The sequence below is a fragment of the Solanum dulcamara genome, chromosome 8, assembly GCF_947179165.1.
Source record: "Solanum dulcamara chromosome 8, daSolDulc1.2, whole genome shotgun sequence".
NCBI classification, from domain to species: domain Eukaryota; kingdom Viridiplantae; phylum Streptophyta; class Magnoliopsida; order Solanales; family Solanaceae; genus Solanum; species Solanum dulcamara.
Genome location: NC_077244.1, coordinates 49,751,929 through 49,773,045, shown reverse-complemented (window position 1 = coordinate 49,773,045; position 21,117 = coordinate 49,751,929). Strand labels below are relative to the sequence as shown.

Sequence of the window (21,117 nt, the reverse complement as noted above, 5' to 3'; positions counted from 1 at the left end):
CAACACCATTACATCCAAGCTACTTGGAACTCCTTGTTTGTTTATGTATTGGTGTGCAGACACATAATACAGCAGCAATGGAACCTTCCAAAATGCAAGGCTCCAACTGTTAAACACTCAAGCCAAGGCTACTTCTCCTACAGGTTGCAATATACAACAGCAAAAGCATACAACTGCTTCAACAACAATAACAACATGAGGAGATACAGCCACAGCAATTGGTCCAGCAATCCAGTTCTGTTTGTGGATCTTTGTTTTTGGTCTTGTTGGCTTGGTTTTATGCATTTGCAGGTAGCTGGAGATACACTAAATCAAGTAACATTTGGGGATACAAGCCTCAATACACAACACCTCCAGCAACATGCAGCATCCAAGAAGCTTGCAGAACTGCAGCTTGAATCAGCAGAATTGCACCTCTTAATGTGCATTTCTACTGCAGGATACTACAGCTTAGAAAGGCAACAGGAAGTTGAAGCCTCCTTTAAACCTCCTACAAGATTGCAGCTGGATCTCCAATCCACAACATCTCCAAACCTGTTGACTAATACAGCTCCAAAGCGGTTGACTGATACACGTCTTTCCATTTTTCATCCTCCATAGCTGCTATAATCATGATATTGAAGTTGATGCATCTCTCCATTTGGACTTACTTGGTATGACAAGACTAAAAAGGGCAAGATGAATAGAACTTTCTCATCCCATGCGAGATAGAAGTTTCGTATACTTGTTCTGCTTCAATTTAGCTATGTGATTCGTCGCGTAGTTAAATAGGACTAGTGTAGGTTACTTTCTTGTTTTTATCATGGAAGGGGAGAGTCTCCCTCATTTATGCTTACTTAGTCGACTTGTACCGGGAGGAGTCCTCCCATAGTTTTAATGCTTTCTAGTTTTAGTTAGCCTTTTTTTGTAACGGGATTGAGTTAGCCGACCTTAGTAGGTTAGCCGACTTATGAACCAACATAGGATCGGAGGTACGGTTTATGTCCCCCTCCGTGTATTTTTACTTTATTTTATTTATGTTAAGGCTTGGGGGTGCTGCTCAACCCCTGACTATGCACAAGAGGTGGGAGCCTCGTGTAGGGTCTGTTCCCCCCCCCCCCCCAAAAAAAAAAAAAAAAAAAACTCGATTTTGCAATGATTTAAGAAGATAAAATTGGTAGAAACTAATTTAGGAATAAAAAAAAACTTACTCACTCAAGATTCTTCAAAAGTTTGACTCAAAATCGCCTTTGCCAAAGCTCTAAACAAGTAAATATGATGAAAATAAGAAATTGGGGACTTTTCCCGAACTAGACACTATTCAGGTGAAAAATGTGCAACGCTATTGTGAGCCACTAACCCTCGCGATCGCAAAGCACTGGAGACTTATCCGTTGCAATTGTGGGCCCTCCAATCGCGATCGTGAAACACTCAGAAGGGTCCCTTCACGATAGCGTGACAATTGTCGCGATTGCGAAGTATTGGAAACAAAGCCTATCGCAATCGCGTGGCCTTCTTCACCATCACGAAAAGTAAAATGGCCTGCACCAGAAAACCAGAACACAACAAAAAATCAACTCTAAAAGTGTCTCCGATTGGACCCTCGAAAATCGTTCAGGGTCCGATAAAAATAAATCGTGTATGCTACTACACTTAATTTGACTTAATGAAATCGTTGGATTTCCGAAAAAAGATTGTTATGATGAAATTACCCTCCCCGACTCCTTTTTGGCCTAAACTCAACTCTTAGCCTAAACTCCCAAAATGAAAACTAAGGTCCTGGGGCTCTAAGTCTATACTCAAGTAGACCAAAATCAACGTTCTGGATACGACGGAACTGACGGAATTCCCGTTCGAGGCTCGGATCTCAATATGTTGACCAAAGTCAAGTACCTCAATAAAACTCTCCACTCAAGGCCTCAAATCGCCAAAATCACACCGGATCGCATCGGGAACCATGCCAATCACCCCCATATCACAAACAAAGTATGAAAATGCTACGGAGAAAGAGAAATAAATTATTTCTCATAAAAAAGTAGTTTCTCAAGAATAGAGATATTACACTAAATGTTTATTTAAATCATCACATCAAATAAAATATAACTATAGCTAATCCTTCATGATTTATAGATTTAATAATATGGAATATGTTAAGTAATGGATGTTATTTTCAGTGGGACCCACTACCAATTTCCCACTATCAATTTGATAATGTGCAGACCACTAGGCAAGTTGGACAACTTGCTTGGCTTTCGTTGCTATAAATATGGCAATTCTTTGCCATTTCTGTGTGTGCAGAAAAACATGCATAAATACATATAGTGCAAATTTCTCTTTTCTCTCTTTTGTCCTTTTTTTCTTTACTTACTCTCTCCGCTTTATTTTATTGTATTTAGTTTATTTTCATAATACTTTATCAGCACGAGGCTCCGGCTAATTTTTCAAGGTAACAAAAGTGGTAAGAGTTTTATTTAATTTTATTTTTATAAAATGGAAAATATTTCCAAAATTGAATTTACTGCTCTTGATATCTCTGGAAAAGGCTACTCATCATGGGCACTTGATGCCGAAATTTATTTAGAACGAATGGGTCTGGCAGACACCATTAAAGATGGCAATATGGCATCCAATCAAGACCGTGCTAAAGCCATGATATTTCTCCGTCACCATCTTGACGAGGGGCTAAAATTACAATATCTTACATTAAAAGACCCCCTTAAATTGTGGAAAATTTTAAAAGAAAGATATGAGCACATGAAGTTGGTCATGCTTCCACAAGCTCGTCATGATTGGCTAAATTTGAGATTAATGGATTTCAAAAATATAACTGAATATAATTCTGCTTTATTTAGAATTATAGCTCAGTTAAATTTATGCGGAGAAGAGATCACTGAGCAAGATAAACTTGAAAAGACATACTCCACATTTCCACCTGCGAATATGCTCCTGCAGCAGCAATATCGCGAAAAAGAATTTAAAAAATATTCTGAATTACTTTCTCACCTTCTTATTGCTGAAGACATAATGAACTATTAATGAAAAATCATGATAGTCGGTCAGTTGGTTCTTTGCCACTCCCTGAAGTGAATCAGGCAAATTCTAACTAACGAGAAAGAGGCCATGGCCCCAGTCGTGGTTGTGGTCGTAGTCAAAGAAGAAATTTTAATCATGATACTCGGCTGGCACTGAGAAATAACCAGCAATATAAAAGGTAGGGTAAAAAGACAGAAGTTTTACCGAAGAATAATTCAGAAACAAAATATCATAGATGTGGAGGTGTGGGGCACTGATCGCGGATTTGCCGGTCGTCAAAACGTCTGGTTCAGCTATATCAGGCATCATTAAAAAGGGCAGAAAATAATCCAGAGACAAATTTTATCTCTGAAGATAATATTGAGCCTATGCATCTGGATGTAGCTGATTTCTTTAATTTTCCAGACGAAAATATGAATATTGACAGGACTAATAATATGTAAATATTTTTTTTTATCTGTATTAAATATGATGTTTGTATTTTTCTAATCAATGTAAATAAATAAAAATTTGTGTAATATACCATGTGTTAATACGTATTTTATTTCTTATTGAAGAAAATATAGAAATGCCTCAAATCTTGTTTGGATCAATGATAAATCACGAGGATATTTGTGTAATTGATAGTGGAACAACTCATGCTATATTTAAAGACGAAAAATATTTTTCCAATTTACTTAGAAGAAAAGCTAATGTTACTACAATTTCTGGTAATTGAAAAATGATAGAAGGCTCCGGAAGAGCTACTATAATTCTGCCTAAGGGGACAAAAATTATTATAGAAGATGCACTATTTTCTTCTAAATCCCCAACAAATTTGTTAAGTTTTAAAGATATCCGCAGAAATGGATATCATGTTGAGACATTAAATGAAATGAATATTGAATATCTTGGTATAACCAAGAGTGTCTCAGGCCAGAAATATATTTTGGAAAAATTACCAACTCTGTCATCTGGCCTATATTATGCAAAAATTAGTGCAATTGAAGAAAATATGATCGTAAACCAGAAGTTTACTGATCCAAATATATTTGTGCTATGGCATGATCGAATAGGTCATCTTGGATCAATAATGATGAGACGAATTCTTGAAAATTCAACTGGACATCCGTTAAAGAACCAAAAGATTTTACAAATGATGAATTTTCATGTGCTGCTTGTTATCAAGGCAAATTAATTGCTAGACCATCGACCCTGAAGGTTGGCATCGAATCTTCTGACTTTTTAGAGCGTATACATGGAGATATATGTGGGCCTATTCATCCATCTAGTGGATTGTTTAGATATTTTATGGTTCTAATAGATGCATCATCTAGATGGTCTCATGTGTGCCTGTTATCATCTCGCAACCTGGCGTTTGCAAAGTTGTTAGCACAAATAATAAGATTGAGAGCGTAATTTCCAGATTATCCAATTAAGGCCATTCGCCTTGATAATGCTGGAGAATTTACATCTCAAGCATTTAATGATTATTGCTTATCAATTGGGATAAAAATTGAACATCCTGTTGCTCATGTTCATACTCAAAATGGCCTTGTAGAGTCATTTATAAAGCGCCTACAATTGATAGCAAGACCTCTACTGATGAAAACAAAATTACTAATTACTGTTTGGGGTCATGCTATTTTACATGCAGCAGCACTTGTACGTCTCAGACCGACACATTATAATAAATACTCTCCGTCGCAATTAGTATTTGGTCATGGACCAAATATAGCCCATTTAAGAATTTTTGGTTGTGCGGTATACGTGCCTGTAGCACCACCACAACGTACAAAAATAGGACCTCAACGAAGGTTGGGCATATATGTTGGGTTTGACTCACCATCCATAATTCGATACATTGAACCGTTGACTGAAGATTTATTCACTGCTCGATTTGCCGATTGTCGGTTTGATGAAACAATTTTCCCGTCATTAGGGGGAGAGAAAAAGGAACCCGAAAAAGAAAAAGAAATTGCGTGGAAAGTTTCATCACTATCACATTTTGATCCATGTACCCGCACATATGAACAGGAGGTCCAGAAGATCATCCACTTGCAGAAAATAGCAAATCAAATGTCAGATGCATTTACTGATTTAAAATGGATAACTAAGTCACATATCCCTGCAGTGAATGTACCTATCCGAATTAATGTCCCAAAAGGACCATCTACAAGTATCATAGCTTCTGAATCCCAAACACTCCAGAAGCGTGGTAAACCGTTGGGTTCAAAGGATAAAAATCCTAGAAAAAGAAGTGTGAGAAATAATAAAGATGATACTACAATAGAACCTCCTGAAGAAGGTCAAGATTTGAGTAATCCTGATATTCCTGAAAAAATCAGTGAATCCGAGACTCAAGTAAATGAAGAACTTTCAATAAATTCTTTCGGTGATGAGATAAATTTAGATCGATCTAAAATCACGATTGATAATGTTTTTGCATATAATGTTGCACTTAACCTCATGTAAGATAGTGAAAGTCTTGAGCCTAAATCCATCGAAGAATGTCGACGTAGATGTGATTGGCCAGAATGGCAAAAGGCAATTCAATCAGAATTAGACTCACTTGCTAAACGTGAGGTTTTTAGACCTGTAGTCCAAACCCCTGAAGGTGTAAAACCAGTTGGCTATAAATGAGTTTTTGTTATAAAATGAAATGAGAGAAATGAAATTGTAAGATATAAGGCACGCCTTGTTGCACAAGGATTCTCTCAAAGACCCGTAGTCAACTATGAAGAAACATATTCACCGGTTATGGATGGAATAACATTTTGATATCTCATCAGTCTAGCTATACATAAAAATCTTGATATACATCTAATGGATGTAGTTACAGCCTACCTTTATGGTTCACTTGATAATGAAATTTACATAAAAATTCCAGAAGAATTAAAATTGCCTAAAGCGTGTAATAAGTCTCGGGAGATGTACTTAATAAAACTGCAAAGATCATTATATGGTCTGAAACAATCAGGGCGTATGTGGTATAATCGCCTTAGTGAGTACTTAATAAATGAAGGTTATATAAATGATGTCATTTATCCATGTGTTTTTATTAAGAAAACGGAATCAGAATTTGTTATACTCGCCGTTTATGTTGATGATATAAATCTCATTGGAACCCCTGAAGAGGTCCAAAAGGCAATTGAATATCTAAAAAAAGAATTTGAAATGAAAGACCTTGGAAAGACAAAACTTTGTCTAGGTCTGCAAATTGAACATTTAGCAGACGGGGTTTTTGTCCATCAATCTGCCTACACTGAGAAAATCTTAAAAAGATTTTACATGGACAAAGCACATCCATTAAGTACTCCAATGGTTGTTCGATCACTTGAAGTGGAAAAGGATCCATTTCGACCTCCAGAAGAGGATGAAGAAATTCTTGGTCCTAAAGTACCATATCTCAGTGCTATTGGTGCACTTATGTACCTTGCTAACGCAACTAGGCCTGATATAACATTCTCTGTCAATTTGCTGGCAAGACCTTATTGGTTATGCAGATGCAGGTTATTTATCAGACCCACATAAAGCTCGATCTCAGACAGGTTATCTGTTTACACACGGAGGGACTGCTATATCATGGCGATTTACAAAGCAGTCCATTGTTGCTACTTCTTCAAATCACGCTGAAATAATAGCAATTCACGAAGCAAGTAGAGAATGTGTGTGGTTGAGATCGATGATACAGTTCATCAAAGAAAGATGTGGTCTGGAAATGAAAGTTAAAGTACCCACAATTATATTCGAAGACAATGTTGCGTGCATAGCTCAATTGAAATGTGGCTTCATAAAAGGAGATCGAACGAAATATATTTTACCAAAATTATTCTTCACACATGATCTACAGAAGAATGGTGATATTGATGTACAACAAGTTCGTTCGAGTGATAATCTTGCAGATTTATTCACAAAGGCATTACCAACATCAACTTTTGAGAAGCTAAGATATAAGATTGGAATGCGTCGTCTCCAAAATATCAAATGAAGTTTTCATCAGGGGGAGTAAAATACGCGCTGCACTCTTTTTCCCTTAACCATGGTTTTGTCCCACTGGGTTTTCCAAGTAAGGTTTTTAATGAGGCAGCAATCAAGGCGTATTACCAGATGTGTGTTCAGGATAAATATGTATATTATCCTTTATAGAGTTTGTTTTTTGAGACCTATTATACATAGACATCCAAGGGGGAGTGTTAAGTAATAAATGTTATTTTCAGTGAGACCCACTACCAATTTGATAATGTGCAGACCACTAGGCAAGTTGGACAACTTGCTTGGGTTTCTTTGCTATAAATATGGCAATTCTTTGCCATTTCTGTGTGTGCAGAAAAACACGCATAAATACATATAGTGCAAATTTCTCTTTTCTCTCTTTTGTCCTTTTTTCTTTACTTACTCTCTCCGCTTTATTTTATTGTATTTAGTTTATTTTCACAACAGAATATATATAATGATGGAACTACTAAAACAAGAAAAATTGAAACGATAGTGTAATTTTTTGTTTGCGATGTTAATATACTTAGGTAAATCCAAACAAGAGTTTAATAACTTATATAAGTTGCTAATACAAAAGAAACTTTATACTATCATGTCACCCAATGACGGATCCCAAATTTTTATTAAGGAGTGTCAAAATATAAAGTAAAAAAATATATGCTGCTAGCAAGGATAGAAAACACAACATAAAAAAAAAAATTGCAATCCCTTAACCATTATACTAAACCTTCAGCTTGTGTCAAGAGGTGTCAACACTTGTATATATATTTATTAAACCAAATTTTGACCTATGTATATAATATAATTTTCTGACGAAAAAGTGTCGCTTGACACCCCTTGAGCAAGGTTAGCTCCGGCCCTGATGTCACCTTAATGATAACATGAAGTAATAGTTCATAACAAGATGAATTAGTAACCTGTGAAATAAAACATATTACGATGCGACAACATGTTAAAATACACTAAAGAAGTGAAAATTATTTATATAGTTAGTAAATATAAGTTAAATCCCAAAAGAGTCGAACTTATATATATTCATTAAAAAAACCATCCACTGTCGTCAATCGACATCATTAAGGTACAAACATATATTTCTTCTTGTCCATCAAATGAACATGATGCACACTTCCATATGATGAAGAAGAAGACCATAAATCTAATTAACTAGAAGCCCAACAAAGGGCATTACTTTTGGAAGCTGGATCCCAACCTATACATTATTAAAAGCAGAATATTGGTATATAATTAAACTAATTGTACCAGTAACAACTAGTACTACGAATGAACTCACAATAGCCACAACTTGACTTGCCTTCCAAAATGAATTAGTTCCTATATGTCAGATCCAGAGGTTGGACATGAGCATGGAACCTTTTCACTCCTCAAGAGATTTTTCTTGGCATATATCCATGGTAACAAAGTTTCCTGTTTCAGAAAAAGATTGTTATGTCGTGGGACAGTTTGATGCACTAAAAATCCCGTTATGTTGGTGGTATATATATATTAATCAATCCAAGCATATTTAAATACACAAAAATTAACGGAGAGAAACAGAAAAATACCCCAAATCAATGTTTCGTTTACATCGGACAATAACAGTCCATTGAATCCGCCAGAACATTATTTGGAATCTCAATACTCGTTGGTTTAAAGCTTTTAATTATCACGTACATCATTTTTCAAGTTATCATATTTAAACAGTCAGTTGTTACTGGAAAATGACAAAATTACTTACATTTGGGAATTGCAAGTCTAAAATAATCCTATAAATTTATATAAGAACCATTTTAGTCCTTTATGTTTGTCAAATTTAAGTACTTTTGTTCTCCGTTCTACTTAAACAGACGATCGATGTATTGGCTTGTGAGAAGCACGTAAGCCACTAAAACTGAAGAAAGCACGAGGACATGCTTCTCTCGATTCATTTGTCCAGATTTGAACATAAAGAGAAACCTTAACTTAGAGCACAGGGGTGGGCATAAATACCCAAAAACTGGACCCAACCGAATTACGTTCTTCAGTTTCGGTTCTTAATTAGGCTCTTTGGTTCGATTTTTCTAAAATTTCAGTTCTCATAAATTTTAGGTTTCCGATATCGAAGTTTTTTTTTAATCATAACCAGAAATGACAACTAATTCATGACCATCTTCTCAACCAAATTTGGAACAAATGTACCATTATGATTTTCTAAATTAATTATACTACTTACTTGATTACAGTATTCAATTTAATTTTCACTTCATTTAGAGTTTCATATTAGTCAGTGTATCGTGTCATTACCAATTTTTTTAGAGAGAAGTAGTGATTATCTGCCGATCCCAGGATTCAAACTCACACGACTTCTTAAAACAATAAGAATAGTGACATAAGTAAAAGGTGAATAAATGGAAATGAATTAAGTACCTGCTTTGAAATGCTTCTCAAAAGCTTTTCCATCCACTTCAAATAGAATCCATCCTCATTCATCCTATTCTTCATAAATTCCTCCCTACAACACCAAACTATGAAACTATATATATTATATTATCTTTTCAAAAGCAAGATTTTGCAGCTACAGATAAAATAAACATGATCTAGCAAATTAACAACACACAATTATAAATTAAAGATGAATCCCAATTATTTACATTTTCATATATAACAATGCTTATACGTCAAAAATGTAAGAATTCATATATACATACATGAAAAAAAAAGGCTGATCTGTTTGTTGGTCTTTACAACTCAGTACTTTTTAACACTTTTTTCCATCTTCATGTCTTTATCATGTGTCGGTTCAGATTCATACATGTCAGTTAAAGCGGCAACCACGGAAATGTCACAATTATGGATGAGCATCAACTTATTAATCATCATTTTATTGCCAACACACTCAAAGTCAAAGTTATATATAGCCTATAGTAAAAGAAAAGAAAACCATATTTTTGAAAACCATTCAAGTTAGGACCGCTCATCCTTCTTCTGCCACCATTGGAAATGGAAAGCTATAACAATCATTACTTGGTATTTTATTGGAGATGTCATTAACAAAGGTAGGACCCCGTTCAACTAACATCCGGGCTGGAAATTAGTTTTTCTTTTTATTTGTATTTTTATATATATTTTTAGATACTTATTGGAAACAGCCTTCTGACAGAAATACAAGTTAAGGCTGCAGACAATAGACTCTTGTGGTCAGACCCTTTCCCGGACATAGCGAAAGCTTTAATGCACTGAACTGTCTTTTTTAAAATTATTTTTAGATACATATTGATCGATTAATTCAGATTCTCATAGTTTATTAATCAATTAATACATATTTGAATTTTTAAAGATTTTCCACTAAGGAATGATATGCATTTTCAATTTTTTAGAGATCTAATAAAGTTATAGATACCGATTTCACAGCAAGAATTGCTAAATGGGATTAATCTCATAATTGAAGTGAACGACTTTTAGGGAAGGCCAAAGATTACCCCTCCAGTGACTCAAAAGTTGGATCAATGACAAACCTATAATGAGTTGCCACGTAAACTATAACAAAAATAACGGTTAGCGATAATAAATATATACATTAAAAAAGAGTGCTAAAACTTTTACCGATAATAGTTAATTGTCATTAGATTCAATATCGCTATAACTTTAGCGATATTTATAAAGAGTATTAATTGCCTCTAAAAAGACATTTTTAGTGACAATTAAATTATTGTCATTAATTAATTATCGTTAAAGATCATTTTTAGCATAGTGGTAAAAGTGAAAGCTCTATGATCCCATGCACACATGGCCTTGTCTAGTTGGGTTAAATGCGACCAACTTTACAAGTATAGTACGGAGTAGTATTTAGGTTGAACACATCATTTGGATGAATTATAGCTTTGGAAAACAGAATGACGTCCTTTGAGCCTTGAGAAAGGACGATCATATCTCTATTTTCTCTACTTTGTACGTAAGATGACACTCTTCTCTAATTTGATTAATTATTTAAGATACATCAAATTTCTATTTATTTATTTAGAACTATATAATTTTTTTTTAGATATTCCAAACTTATATAGAAGATGTTGCTGCATGCAAAGTTTCTCATATCAAGTGGGTAAAGAATTCGTTTATCAAAATTCACTTAGTTCAATTCTCGAAAACAATGATGAAAGAACTACTTTATCCTATCACACATATTCCGAACCTGGTTTAGGGAAACACAGTAAATAATAAACAATAGAATTAAACAAGACGCGAATTAATCAGGAAAAGTTGCTTGCTCAACAAAGTAAAAATTTACGATCTATACTACCTAGGATTATTTCAACCATCAATTTCACTAACTTCTCAAGAATAAGGAAAAAAGGACAAATTTATCTCCAAACTATTAAAAATGGTATACATATACCTTTCGTTATACTATTGAGACACCAGAGCCCTTGATGTCCAAAAAGTGGAGCACTTGTATCCTTCACACTAAACACGTGTCCTCATCATGTGCTTCTACTCGATTATTTACTTAATATTTACCAACAAAAAAAGACCCTCCCAAATTATTATCTAACCCACCTACTCACTAACACCCTAAATAATATACCCAAACCAAATCACACTCAAAGTCTCACTACTCACTAGGTAAAGTCAAAGAACTCCAAACCCTAGATCGTCGGTGTTCTTCTTCGATCTTTGCCGATCTAATAAATCCTACCTCTGCGATATTAGTTCTGATTTCAGCCATCATAATTCCTAAATCCCTAAATCAGGCCTTATTCCATGTTTGAAATTAGCCGTGATTCAATTACTACCTCGATGATGACATATTTTTTTGGTGAAATTGCTCGTTGTTTCACTTCAACCACTCCATTGAACCCCGAAAGAAGTTTTCATTAGTGTTCTAAATCTAAGGTATGTTTTTATTAAAAGTCAATTTTGTATGATTTATAAGTGTCTATTCGTATGATTAAATTTTTGAGAATCTGAATTCTTTTCTATTGTTCTGGATCAGATTGAAAATTGTGGGTTTTGAAAGTGGAAAGATGATTCTCTTCATTGAAGTAAATTTGTTGAAGTCTAACTTAAAAATTGCTACAGTGAAAATGAAGAATTTGAGAGAATCATTGAGTGCAGTTAAGATTGAAAAAGACAACTTGAAGAACAAATTGAAGAATTTAATGAGTATAAACTACTTTGAGATGAATAAATTAAGAGATTTGAAAGCGAAATTATGAAGTTGAAGATGTTGTTTATATTGTCATTTGATGTGTTTGTGGGATGTGTCATTGCAATTGCAAGTAATGCAGTTTCTTGGTTGCAATTTTCAAGTGTAAGGAAGATATATTTTTTTTGGTTGAAATTTTCAAGTATTTTTCTTGTATGAAGATTTCATATGTAGTTTCTTGGTTGCAAGAGTTTTCTTGGTTGCGAGTTTCAAGTGTCAATCTATTTTATGCACACAATTCTTAATTTTCAAGTGATGTGGTGTATGATTGTGTAATGTATGTTTACAGGTTGTGTAAGTATGTGTTTCCAGTTTTCCTCTTTGCAAACAATTACAGGCTACCACAAGTATATGCAACACGATTAAGTTCAACATGCAGAAAAGTGGGAAAAAAATGATACAAAGTTCTACTATTAACACGACCTAAAGCTGTAACATGACATACCTTACATCATCTACTCCACACTAAGTCTACACAACTATGCTAAAGATACTAATGATAAGTAAACATTAAATTGCATTTTCATATAATAGCAAATATGTCACTTAGATCAAGACAACAAAATAATAGTACCATAAAATCTAAAACTTCAATTAAACAAGGGTGCAATAATGGAGCTTGTTTAGACTATTAAATCTGAAACTTCTATTAGTCTAGAAAAAACATAAGTCTAGCTGAAATATAAATCTAGCAAAAATAAATACAATATTGTCAATATCATTAAAGGCATCAGCCTATACAACAACAAAAAGGTCACCAACACTCTACACACTAGCATCCCCTTCTTGACCTTAACTTTTGAATTTTCTGTGCTTGTAGCTGGCTGATTTTAATTGCATCTTTTCCCTTCTAAGTTCATCCAGTTGGTGATATGGGAAGGTTTGTAGGTTCACTAACACCAAATTTGTCACCTCTGAAGCTTATTACTTTAGTCCCAATTGATTTTTGTAGATTCTGTTTCTTTTTCAGTCTTGTTAAATAAGCTTCTTCAGAAACTGTTCTTAGCCTTAGATGAGGGTCTTCATCATCTTCCTCAGCTTCTAAAATATAGCTTCTAGAAGCATACTCAAATTCATGTTGATTTTCTTCTGTTGGTTGGAGGGATATTAAGTTGATGTCTTCCTTAGAAGGTTCCTCTTCATCAATCAAACCTCTCCTAGGTTGCCACTTCTTTTTCCTAGCATTATCGTTATAACTTGTTCCCTTGATTAGTAGCTTACTTCCTCTACTTTACATTCTTTATCCATAAAATGAATTGCGATGTAAATAAATAGAACTATTTATGATTTTGTTGAAATAAATAGATTTAATAAAATTACCTTTTGCAACCTTTTGAATTACAATTTTGTTCTCCACAATACGACATGTCATCACTTTACCTTTTCTTGATTGCTTTCATTTTTCTTGCCTCTTAACCGCCTCATTCTTTTCTCTATCCCTGATAACCTTAGGTCTGCCAACAAGCTTAACCATTTTTTGTGGTTCAATGACTTGTAAATGGTCAACATTCCAGAATGGTTCTCCCCTAGCAGGTTGCAGCTTGTGTTTGTAAACATCAGGATGACTCCTTACTATAATACCAATCAATTTCACTTTTAGGTTTCATTTTCTTGTGCTCCATATCCTTGATTGCTTGTGGACATGAAATTCCAGTGAGATTACATGTCTTATATGTGCACTTTTTCTTTCTTAGATTGACAATGTGTCTATTTGCACCTTCTGTGACCACATAGACATTGTCCCCATTGCCACTCATATTAAAAACTTTGGATATCTTCAAATACTTATTATACAACAATTCATTTTTGGGACTAAACCCCTCATCTTTCCACTTCATCACATCAAAGTCTACCATCCCTAGTATAATCATGTCTACCCAAGTATCACACCCCGCTAAAGAAATAAGACAGGATCGATACACTTGATCCACCACTAAGGGCTCACCTACGGGTATAGAGACATGTACAGGAAAGGGCATGCAATCACAAGTCAAATCAAATTCAGTGCAAAATAGTAGAGACATAGGAGAATGTATATCCAAGGAAAAATAACACAGATGCAGGTCGATGGAAAACTGGGACAATACCTGTAATAACTGCATCTGAAACCTCAGCCTCGAGTCTCTTTAAAAAAACATAGAACTGAGCTCCTCTTCCACCACCTTCCTAAACTGTACCTCTACCTCGCAGAATCACAACACTACCACCAGAGGCTCTACTACCTCTACCTATTTGAGCAATCCCCCAACCTTTAGCCAAAGGCTCTGAATCTCTCTCTAAAGTCGTTGAATATGTGTGTTGGAGCCCTGAATAAGTCTGTAGTGGGCATGGCGCATCAAATGACATGGATATCCACAACTAAAATGTGACCTTAGGACAGAAGACTGCTGCGACAAACCTGATGAAATACCAAAACCACCTCGGCCCAAACTCTAAGACCCTCGGACTAATTTTCTACTATCGGCTGCTGGCATAGAAGCATGAACAGGTCTCTGGTGCTGAAACTAACTATCGCCTCTGTATGTACCCCTGCCTCCAGATGAGGTACCTAAAAACTGACCGCTAGTACAGGCCCTCTTGGTATCCCCAAACTTTTCTCTGACCATCAATTCTGCCTCCTTGGCGGTGCTTAAAATAGACTGGAAGGAAGCTCCCTCACGGGATGATCTGAACACATAAGATCGAATAGATAAGGTCAAACCCTTCATAAACTTGCGGACTCTCTCCACCTCATCTGGGATTAATATTGTAGCATGCCTTGACAACTGACAAAAATGTGCCTCATACTCGGCAACTGACATACCATTCTGAGTCAAACTCTTGAATCTCAATCTACTCTTCTCCTATACTCTCCATGGGATGAAGTGATCCTTTAAAGCACTAGCAAAAACTCCCAACTCAACTAGAGGGGATCCAACTGGTCTGGACCTCATGAATGACCTCCACCACTCTCTGGCTGACCCACGGAGATGGAGTGCAACAAATTGAACACCCCAGGCATCAGCTATGCTCACCGCCTCCAATTTCTCATGACATAATATAAAAAACTTGTGTGCATCTTTGCTCTTATCACTCTATAACTAGAGTGGTTTCATCTTTTAAAACCTCTTATAACACTATTGATCTTCTATAGGCATAACCATATCTGGAGTAATCTGTGCACCGACAATTGGTGTGGGAACCAATAGTAGCTGGCCCATATGATCTGGAGCCACTAGGACATGATGTTGCTCTGGAGTATGGACACCAACTCTATTCTGTGTAAAACTTTCTAACATACCCAGCATCCTCAATAAGGTCTCCTGAAGCAATGGTGCCGCGGGCTCTGGAGGAACCTGGTCCTCAGCAATCTCAACCTGTGGCTCTAGGGAGGCCTCTCTAGAATGACCTTGGGCAATGGTGTCGCGGGCTCTGGAGGAACCTGGTCCTCAGCAATCTCAACTTGTGGCTCTAGGAGGCCTCTCTAATACGACCTCTGGCAAGTATCACTCTTTGGGCATGACATCTACCAGCAACCGTGTCCTCTCACTCTTCCCCTACCTCTACCCTTAGCTGGGGTATTAATCCCTATGACAACCTTAGGTTGCACAAATATTTCCATACCACAAGTGCCTTTCTAATAAGTTGATGCTTCAGTCTAGAAGAACGTCCAGGAGACAGATTCTATCATTTGAATTACCTTTTTTGGTATTAACAAAATTTGTTACCAATATATCTGAATAGAAAATAATATACTTTTAATGAGTTTAATTTTGGCTGCGTAAAAGAGAATTTTTATTGTCCATGAAGTAATTCTGCCTAATGTCTTTTCAAGCAGTGGATGGAACTAGTTGTTAGTAAGCTTCTTGCAGCTCAAAGGTACGCCTAGGTATTTAAAATAGCTCACCTCTTACAAATCCTAGAGTATTAAGTATAGCCTCCTGATCCGTATGGCACACTTTCAAAATAAATTGAACTTTTATCACGATTGGCCTGCAACACTGAAGCTTGGCCTGCAACACTACAACCCTTACTCTTTTATCAAAATCTATTATTTTTTCTATAGCCGCGCGAAGTGCAAATAATTTCACAAGTGTATAAGAATAGTGTTTTATATGGTGGATTAGTGTAATGACCCTGAAGGTCATTTTTAAAAAATTTTATAAAATATAATTTTACCCCTCCCGATAGTTGTCCTGAGTTATTTCTAATATGTGTTAGGGGTTGGTTTTGAGAAATTCTTTGAAAAGATGAAGTTTTGGAAGTTTTTGAGTTTTAAAGGCCTAAAGTGTTCAAAAGTGGTATTTGGGACCAATCACAGCTACGAGTCTCAGAATGGAATTTTGTTGATTCTAGAAGCTCTGGAATATGGAATTTGATCTAAGAGAGTTGCCAAAATTAGATTTAGATTTATAACAAAGATTTGAGTTCTTGAGTTGGTAATTCTTGAAATTTTGATCATAGGGTTGACTTTGGTCAATATTTGGAGATTAGATTTGGATTTATAACAGAATCATATTTGGATTTATAACAAAGATTTGGGGGGATGAATTTAGGTCTAGGACTGGTCTTGGGTGAATTTTTGAAGGTCCACAGTTCGTTTTGATGTTTTGAGGTTCAAAGTTAGTTTTATTGTGACTTATCAAGTTGCACATCAAAGAGACCTCAAATTCAAATTCTGATGCTTCCATTGAGTACAGATCATCGAATTTAGTAGGAATGCATATATGGTTTATGTGTGCAGGATTTCAAAAGAATCTTGGGGGTCAATTCAGAGACTTGGTGTGTAGGTAAAATTGTTGTCAATTGTCTCAAGCCCACCCTTCTTCGCGTTCACGGAGCTAGTGGCATATTCACGAAGGGTAAGGATGTTAGGAATTCACGTTCATGGGCCTCAGGCCGAGTTCATGCAGGGTTCTGGGTCTTGAACTCCTCATTCGTATGGATCATTCTGCGATTGTGGAGGCTTAGGATTCTGTGCTTCACGATCGCGGGCTTAATGAGCCACATTCACGAAGAGATATTTTTTCCTGAATAGTGGTCTTTTCCAAAAAGATGAGAAAAGGCCATTTTACTCCTCTTTTGAACTTTGGAGCTCGGTAGAGACAATTTGGGGAGGAGCATTTCTTGGGAATTCATTGGGTAAGTATTTTTGAATTAAATATTTTAATACCCAGCTATTATTTGGTGATTTTAACCTTGAATTCATGGTTTTGGGACTTTAAATTTTGGGAGTTTTTACTTGAACCAAGATTTTTACAAAATTTGAGTTGTGAACTGATTTCAATCATATTTTTAAAATGTTTTCTAACAAAAGATTCCTAATACTTCAAGGAACATTTTGATGTAAAAATTTCTAGATTTGGCCTTCATTTTTGTTATCGGGTTTTTAGGTCGGTTTCGATCTGAATTTAAAAAACTATGATTTTGGTGTCGTTAGCTCCGTAATTTGATTGAGAATTCATTTTTGATTATATCCTTATGATTCAGAGCATGGATAAAAGGAAAAGGTTCAAGTTTTGGAGTAGTCGGGTGCGATATCAAGGCAAGTAAAACTCTAGACCTTCGTAAGCTTTATAGAATGTGTATTCTAGTTACATGCTATTTGATTTAATTGTAGTTGGTATTGGGTTAATTATGAATCATTGAAACACTTAAGATTGAGCATTTGGAGATATAAGAGGGAAAATTTACCTAATGAATCGAGTTATTTGAACTATTTGACTTTGTTAACTCATTTTGAAGTTTACATTGTGATATTTGTGGCAAGAATTGCATATGATATTGGAATTCATTTTCTTTTCATCGATTGCATGAATAATCTCATTTTTATTTGGGTTGATATATATCATTGAGGTCACAATTGATGAGTTTGCCGATGTGAAATGATTTCGGCTAAGTGATAATGAAAGAGGAAAATAAAGAGAATTCAAGGGACATGCCACACAATGTGGTTATTATATTCTTACATTGAGGACATGCCACGCATTGTGGTTGTTATATTATTGCATTAAGGGACATTCCACGCATCGTGGTTGTTATATTTTTGCATACTGGGATGTGCCACGTGTCGTGGTTATTATTTTAGCATCACATTTGGCATTCATCACATTGCATTGTAATGCATTGACTTGACTATATGAGTATTTTCCCTTACTATGTAAGCAGTTGAAACTGCAATACGTACGACATTGATACTATCTATTTGAGTTATGGAAACATACCTAACTTACGTGTTACATGAGCTATATCTGCATATAGAAACTATTAGATTGAACTATTTTGCTTGCAGAATGTAGATCAGGGGTACTTGTTCTATTTAACTTTGCATGAATTTATTGTATTTCTTGCTGAGTACCGTGTTGTTTGGTAATCACCCCTTGCTATATACACCTGTGTAGGTTCTGAGCTTAGACAGTGATCTAGATTTCTCCTTTCTTTATCCGCGGCTTTTTGAGTTACTTGAGAGGTAGTTGTTGACGCCGACAATCTCTCTCGCTCCTTTTTCATGCTTTGACCATTTGAAAGATGAGTGCATTTCTTTAGACTTGTATTTATTTCAATTCTACTATTTTAGAGGCTTGTACTTATGATAACCAATCCTTTGGGTTTTTAGAGATGACTAAGACTTCTGAATTTTCATTTTTATCGATTTATTTAGATTGCTTCCACTTTATTCCCTCTTTGGTTAGGTTTTGGATTGACTTGTCTCAGCGAATTAAGATGACTGCAATCACACCTGGATTTATATTCTGACAAATGGTATCAGAAATTTAGGTTCATAGTTCTAACGTGAATAAGCAAAGTCTAAGTAGAATCTCGAGGATCAATACATAGACATTTGTACTTATCTTTGAGAGGCTATGAGTACTGTTAGGAAACTTTCTTTACTCACTCTTTCTTATCGTGCCGATTTGTTATTGCTAGTGCTGAGTTTTATGTGTTGTTTTGGAAGATATAGAGGACCAAAGCTACAACTATTAGTAGAGGGGAGGCAGTCCCTAAGCATCCATTGAGACACCAGTTAGGGTTACAGGTAAGGTTCATGGAGAGGCTGAGATGAGGGAGTAGTTACTGGTAAAGTCTATGCTTGAGGAGTGGCACTTGCCCGAGGTCGTGCTATAGAGGCCTTCCTAGAGCCACATATTGAGGTTGCTGAGGACCAGTTTACTCTAGGACTCGCGGCACCAATTCTTTAGGAGCCCTTATTGAGGATGCTAGGTATGTTGGAGAGTTTTACTCAAGGTGCTGCAGGCAACAACATTCACAGACTAGAGCTAGGGCACAGACCCTAGAGCAGCATTAGGCCCCAATTTTCTAGGATCAAGTGGGTTATCCATAATAGGTTCCCACACCAACTGTCGGTACATAGGCCACTAGAGATATGGCCATTACATTTGCAGATCAACAGTGCTACAAGAGGTTTTAAAAGATGAAACCACTCCAGTTTCAAGGCATTAGGAGTGAGGACGCTCGCGAGTTCTTAACACTATGTCATGATATATTGGATACAATGAGTATAGCTGATGCCTGGGGCATCCGATTTGTTACACTTCAGCACCGTGGGTTGGCCAGAGAGTGGTGGAGGATGTTCATGAGGTCCAGGCCAATTAGATCACCTCTAGTAGAGTGGGGTGCTTTTGCTAAGGCATTTGAGGATTACTTCATCCCATGGAGTATATGCGAGGAGAGTAGGTTGAGATTTGAGAGCTTGACTCAAGATAGAATATCTATTTCTGAGTATGAGTCATTATCGAGTATAAGATATGGTTCTATCAATTATTGAGGCATGCTATAATGTTTATCCCAGATGAGTTGGAGAGGGTCCACAGATTCATGAAAGGGTTGACCTTCTATTTTCGATCTTATGTGTTTTGATCGGGCCGTAAGGGGCTTCCTTATATTAAATTGTGAGCACCACCAAAGAGATAAAATTGATATTTAGAGAGAAGTTTGGGGACACCAAGAGGTCCTGCTCCGGTGGTCAGTTCTCAGGCACCTTATAAGGAGGTAGAGTTCACACAGAGGGGTGGTTTATTTCAGCGATAATGACCCATTCATTCTTTTATGCTAGCGTCCGAGGGTGGCCAAGTTGCTTGAGGATCCTACAATTTTAACAGAGGTTGTTATGGTACTTCTTCAGGGGCCATTGTACCAAGGTTCGACTCATAGGCATTGTTACACTTATGGGAATCTCGATCATCTCATGTGAAGGTTTCCTACTCAGGGACAGGGTGACTCCATCCTAGTCCATTAGCTCCAGTTAGAGTACCATTCCCACCGACCAGAGGTCGAGGAAGAGATCAGATTAGTAGGGGCAGTCATATTTTCGATCGGGGTGATAGTGGTGTTATAGTTGTACAGGGAGGAGGCTGAGGCTGAGGTGTTATGTAGGGCAGATGTGGCAAGGGAGCACAGTGCTATTCTTTTCTAGAGAGGCCTGAGGATGAGTCTTTCGATGCAGTTATAATAGGTATCATTCCAGTTTACCATCGACCTGCTTTCGTGCTATTTGATAAGAGGGAGGCTACCTTGCAAGGGTATACTTTATCATAGTACTCAAATCAACTATGTTATATGTGGATCCACTAGCTAGGCCATGAAGGCAATCCTATGCGGGCAACATAGTTTGGGACTTTAGGTTGCTACTAGGATTCCATTCGGTAACTAACTACGGTATCGGAATGAACCCCTTCTAAAAGTCCTCTTGGTGCTTAGTCAATATCCCAACAAAACCCACTAAAACATGATCATAATATTATAGGGAAAGATAGTAACTACTTGTCAATCCATCTTCATAAATCATACTAGAGTAGCTCATTAACTTTAGTGATTCATAGGAATTCATAACTTTAGTGAGAATTGTACTTATCACCATTTTTGAACATGATTGTGTGAGAATCGTATTATCACACCATAATAACTCTCTTTAATCATAACTTGATCATCATCATAACTTCATCATTAGA

General features: G+C 36.2%; 1 protein-coding gene and 2 long non-coding RNA genes across 3 annotated transcripts in view; 1 reads left to right on the top strand and 2 right to left on the bottom strand.

Annotated features, from left to right (window-relative positions):
- Positions 1 to 8,005: 8,005 nt before the first annotated feature.
- Positions 8,006 to 9,940, bottom strand: LOC129900663 (uncharacterized). Its single transcript, XR_008769662.1, has 3 exons — positions 9,675 to 9,940; positions 9,394 to 9,491; positions 8,006 to 8,415 (listed from the first exon to the last, which is right to left on the bottom strand). It is a non-coding gene; the product is annotated as an uncharacterized LOC129900663 (long non-coding RNA).
- Positions 9,941 to 11,549: 1,609 nt separating this feature from the next.
- LOC129901025 (uncharacterized) lies at positions 11,550 to 12,375 on the top strand. The gene is made up of 2 exons (XR_008769742.1): positions 11,550 to 11,856; positions 11,957 to 12,375. It is a non-coding gene; the product is annotated as an uncharacterized LOC129901025 (long non-coding RNA).
- Positions 12,376 to 14,673: 2,298 nt separating this feature from the next.
- Positions 14,674 to 21,117, bottom strand: part of LOC129899929 (uncharacterized) — a 28,792-nt gene continuing 22,348 nt past the window's right edge. Inside the window, exons 2-3 of the mRNA XM_055974925.1 lie at positions 15,310 to 15,580; positions 14,674 to 15,012 (exon numbers count right to left, since the gene is read on the bottom strand). Of these exons, the coding sequence (XP_055830900.1) occupies positions 14,674 to 15,012; positions 15,310 to 15,580 (610 nt within the window). The remainder of the gene's footprint in view (positions 15,013 to 15,309; positions 15,581 to 21,117) is intronic.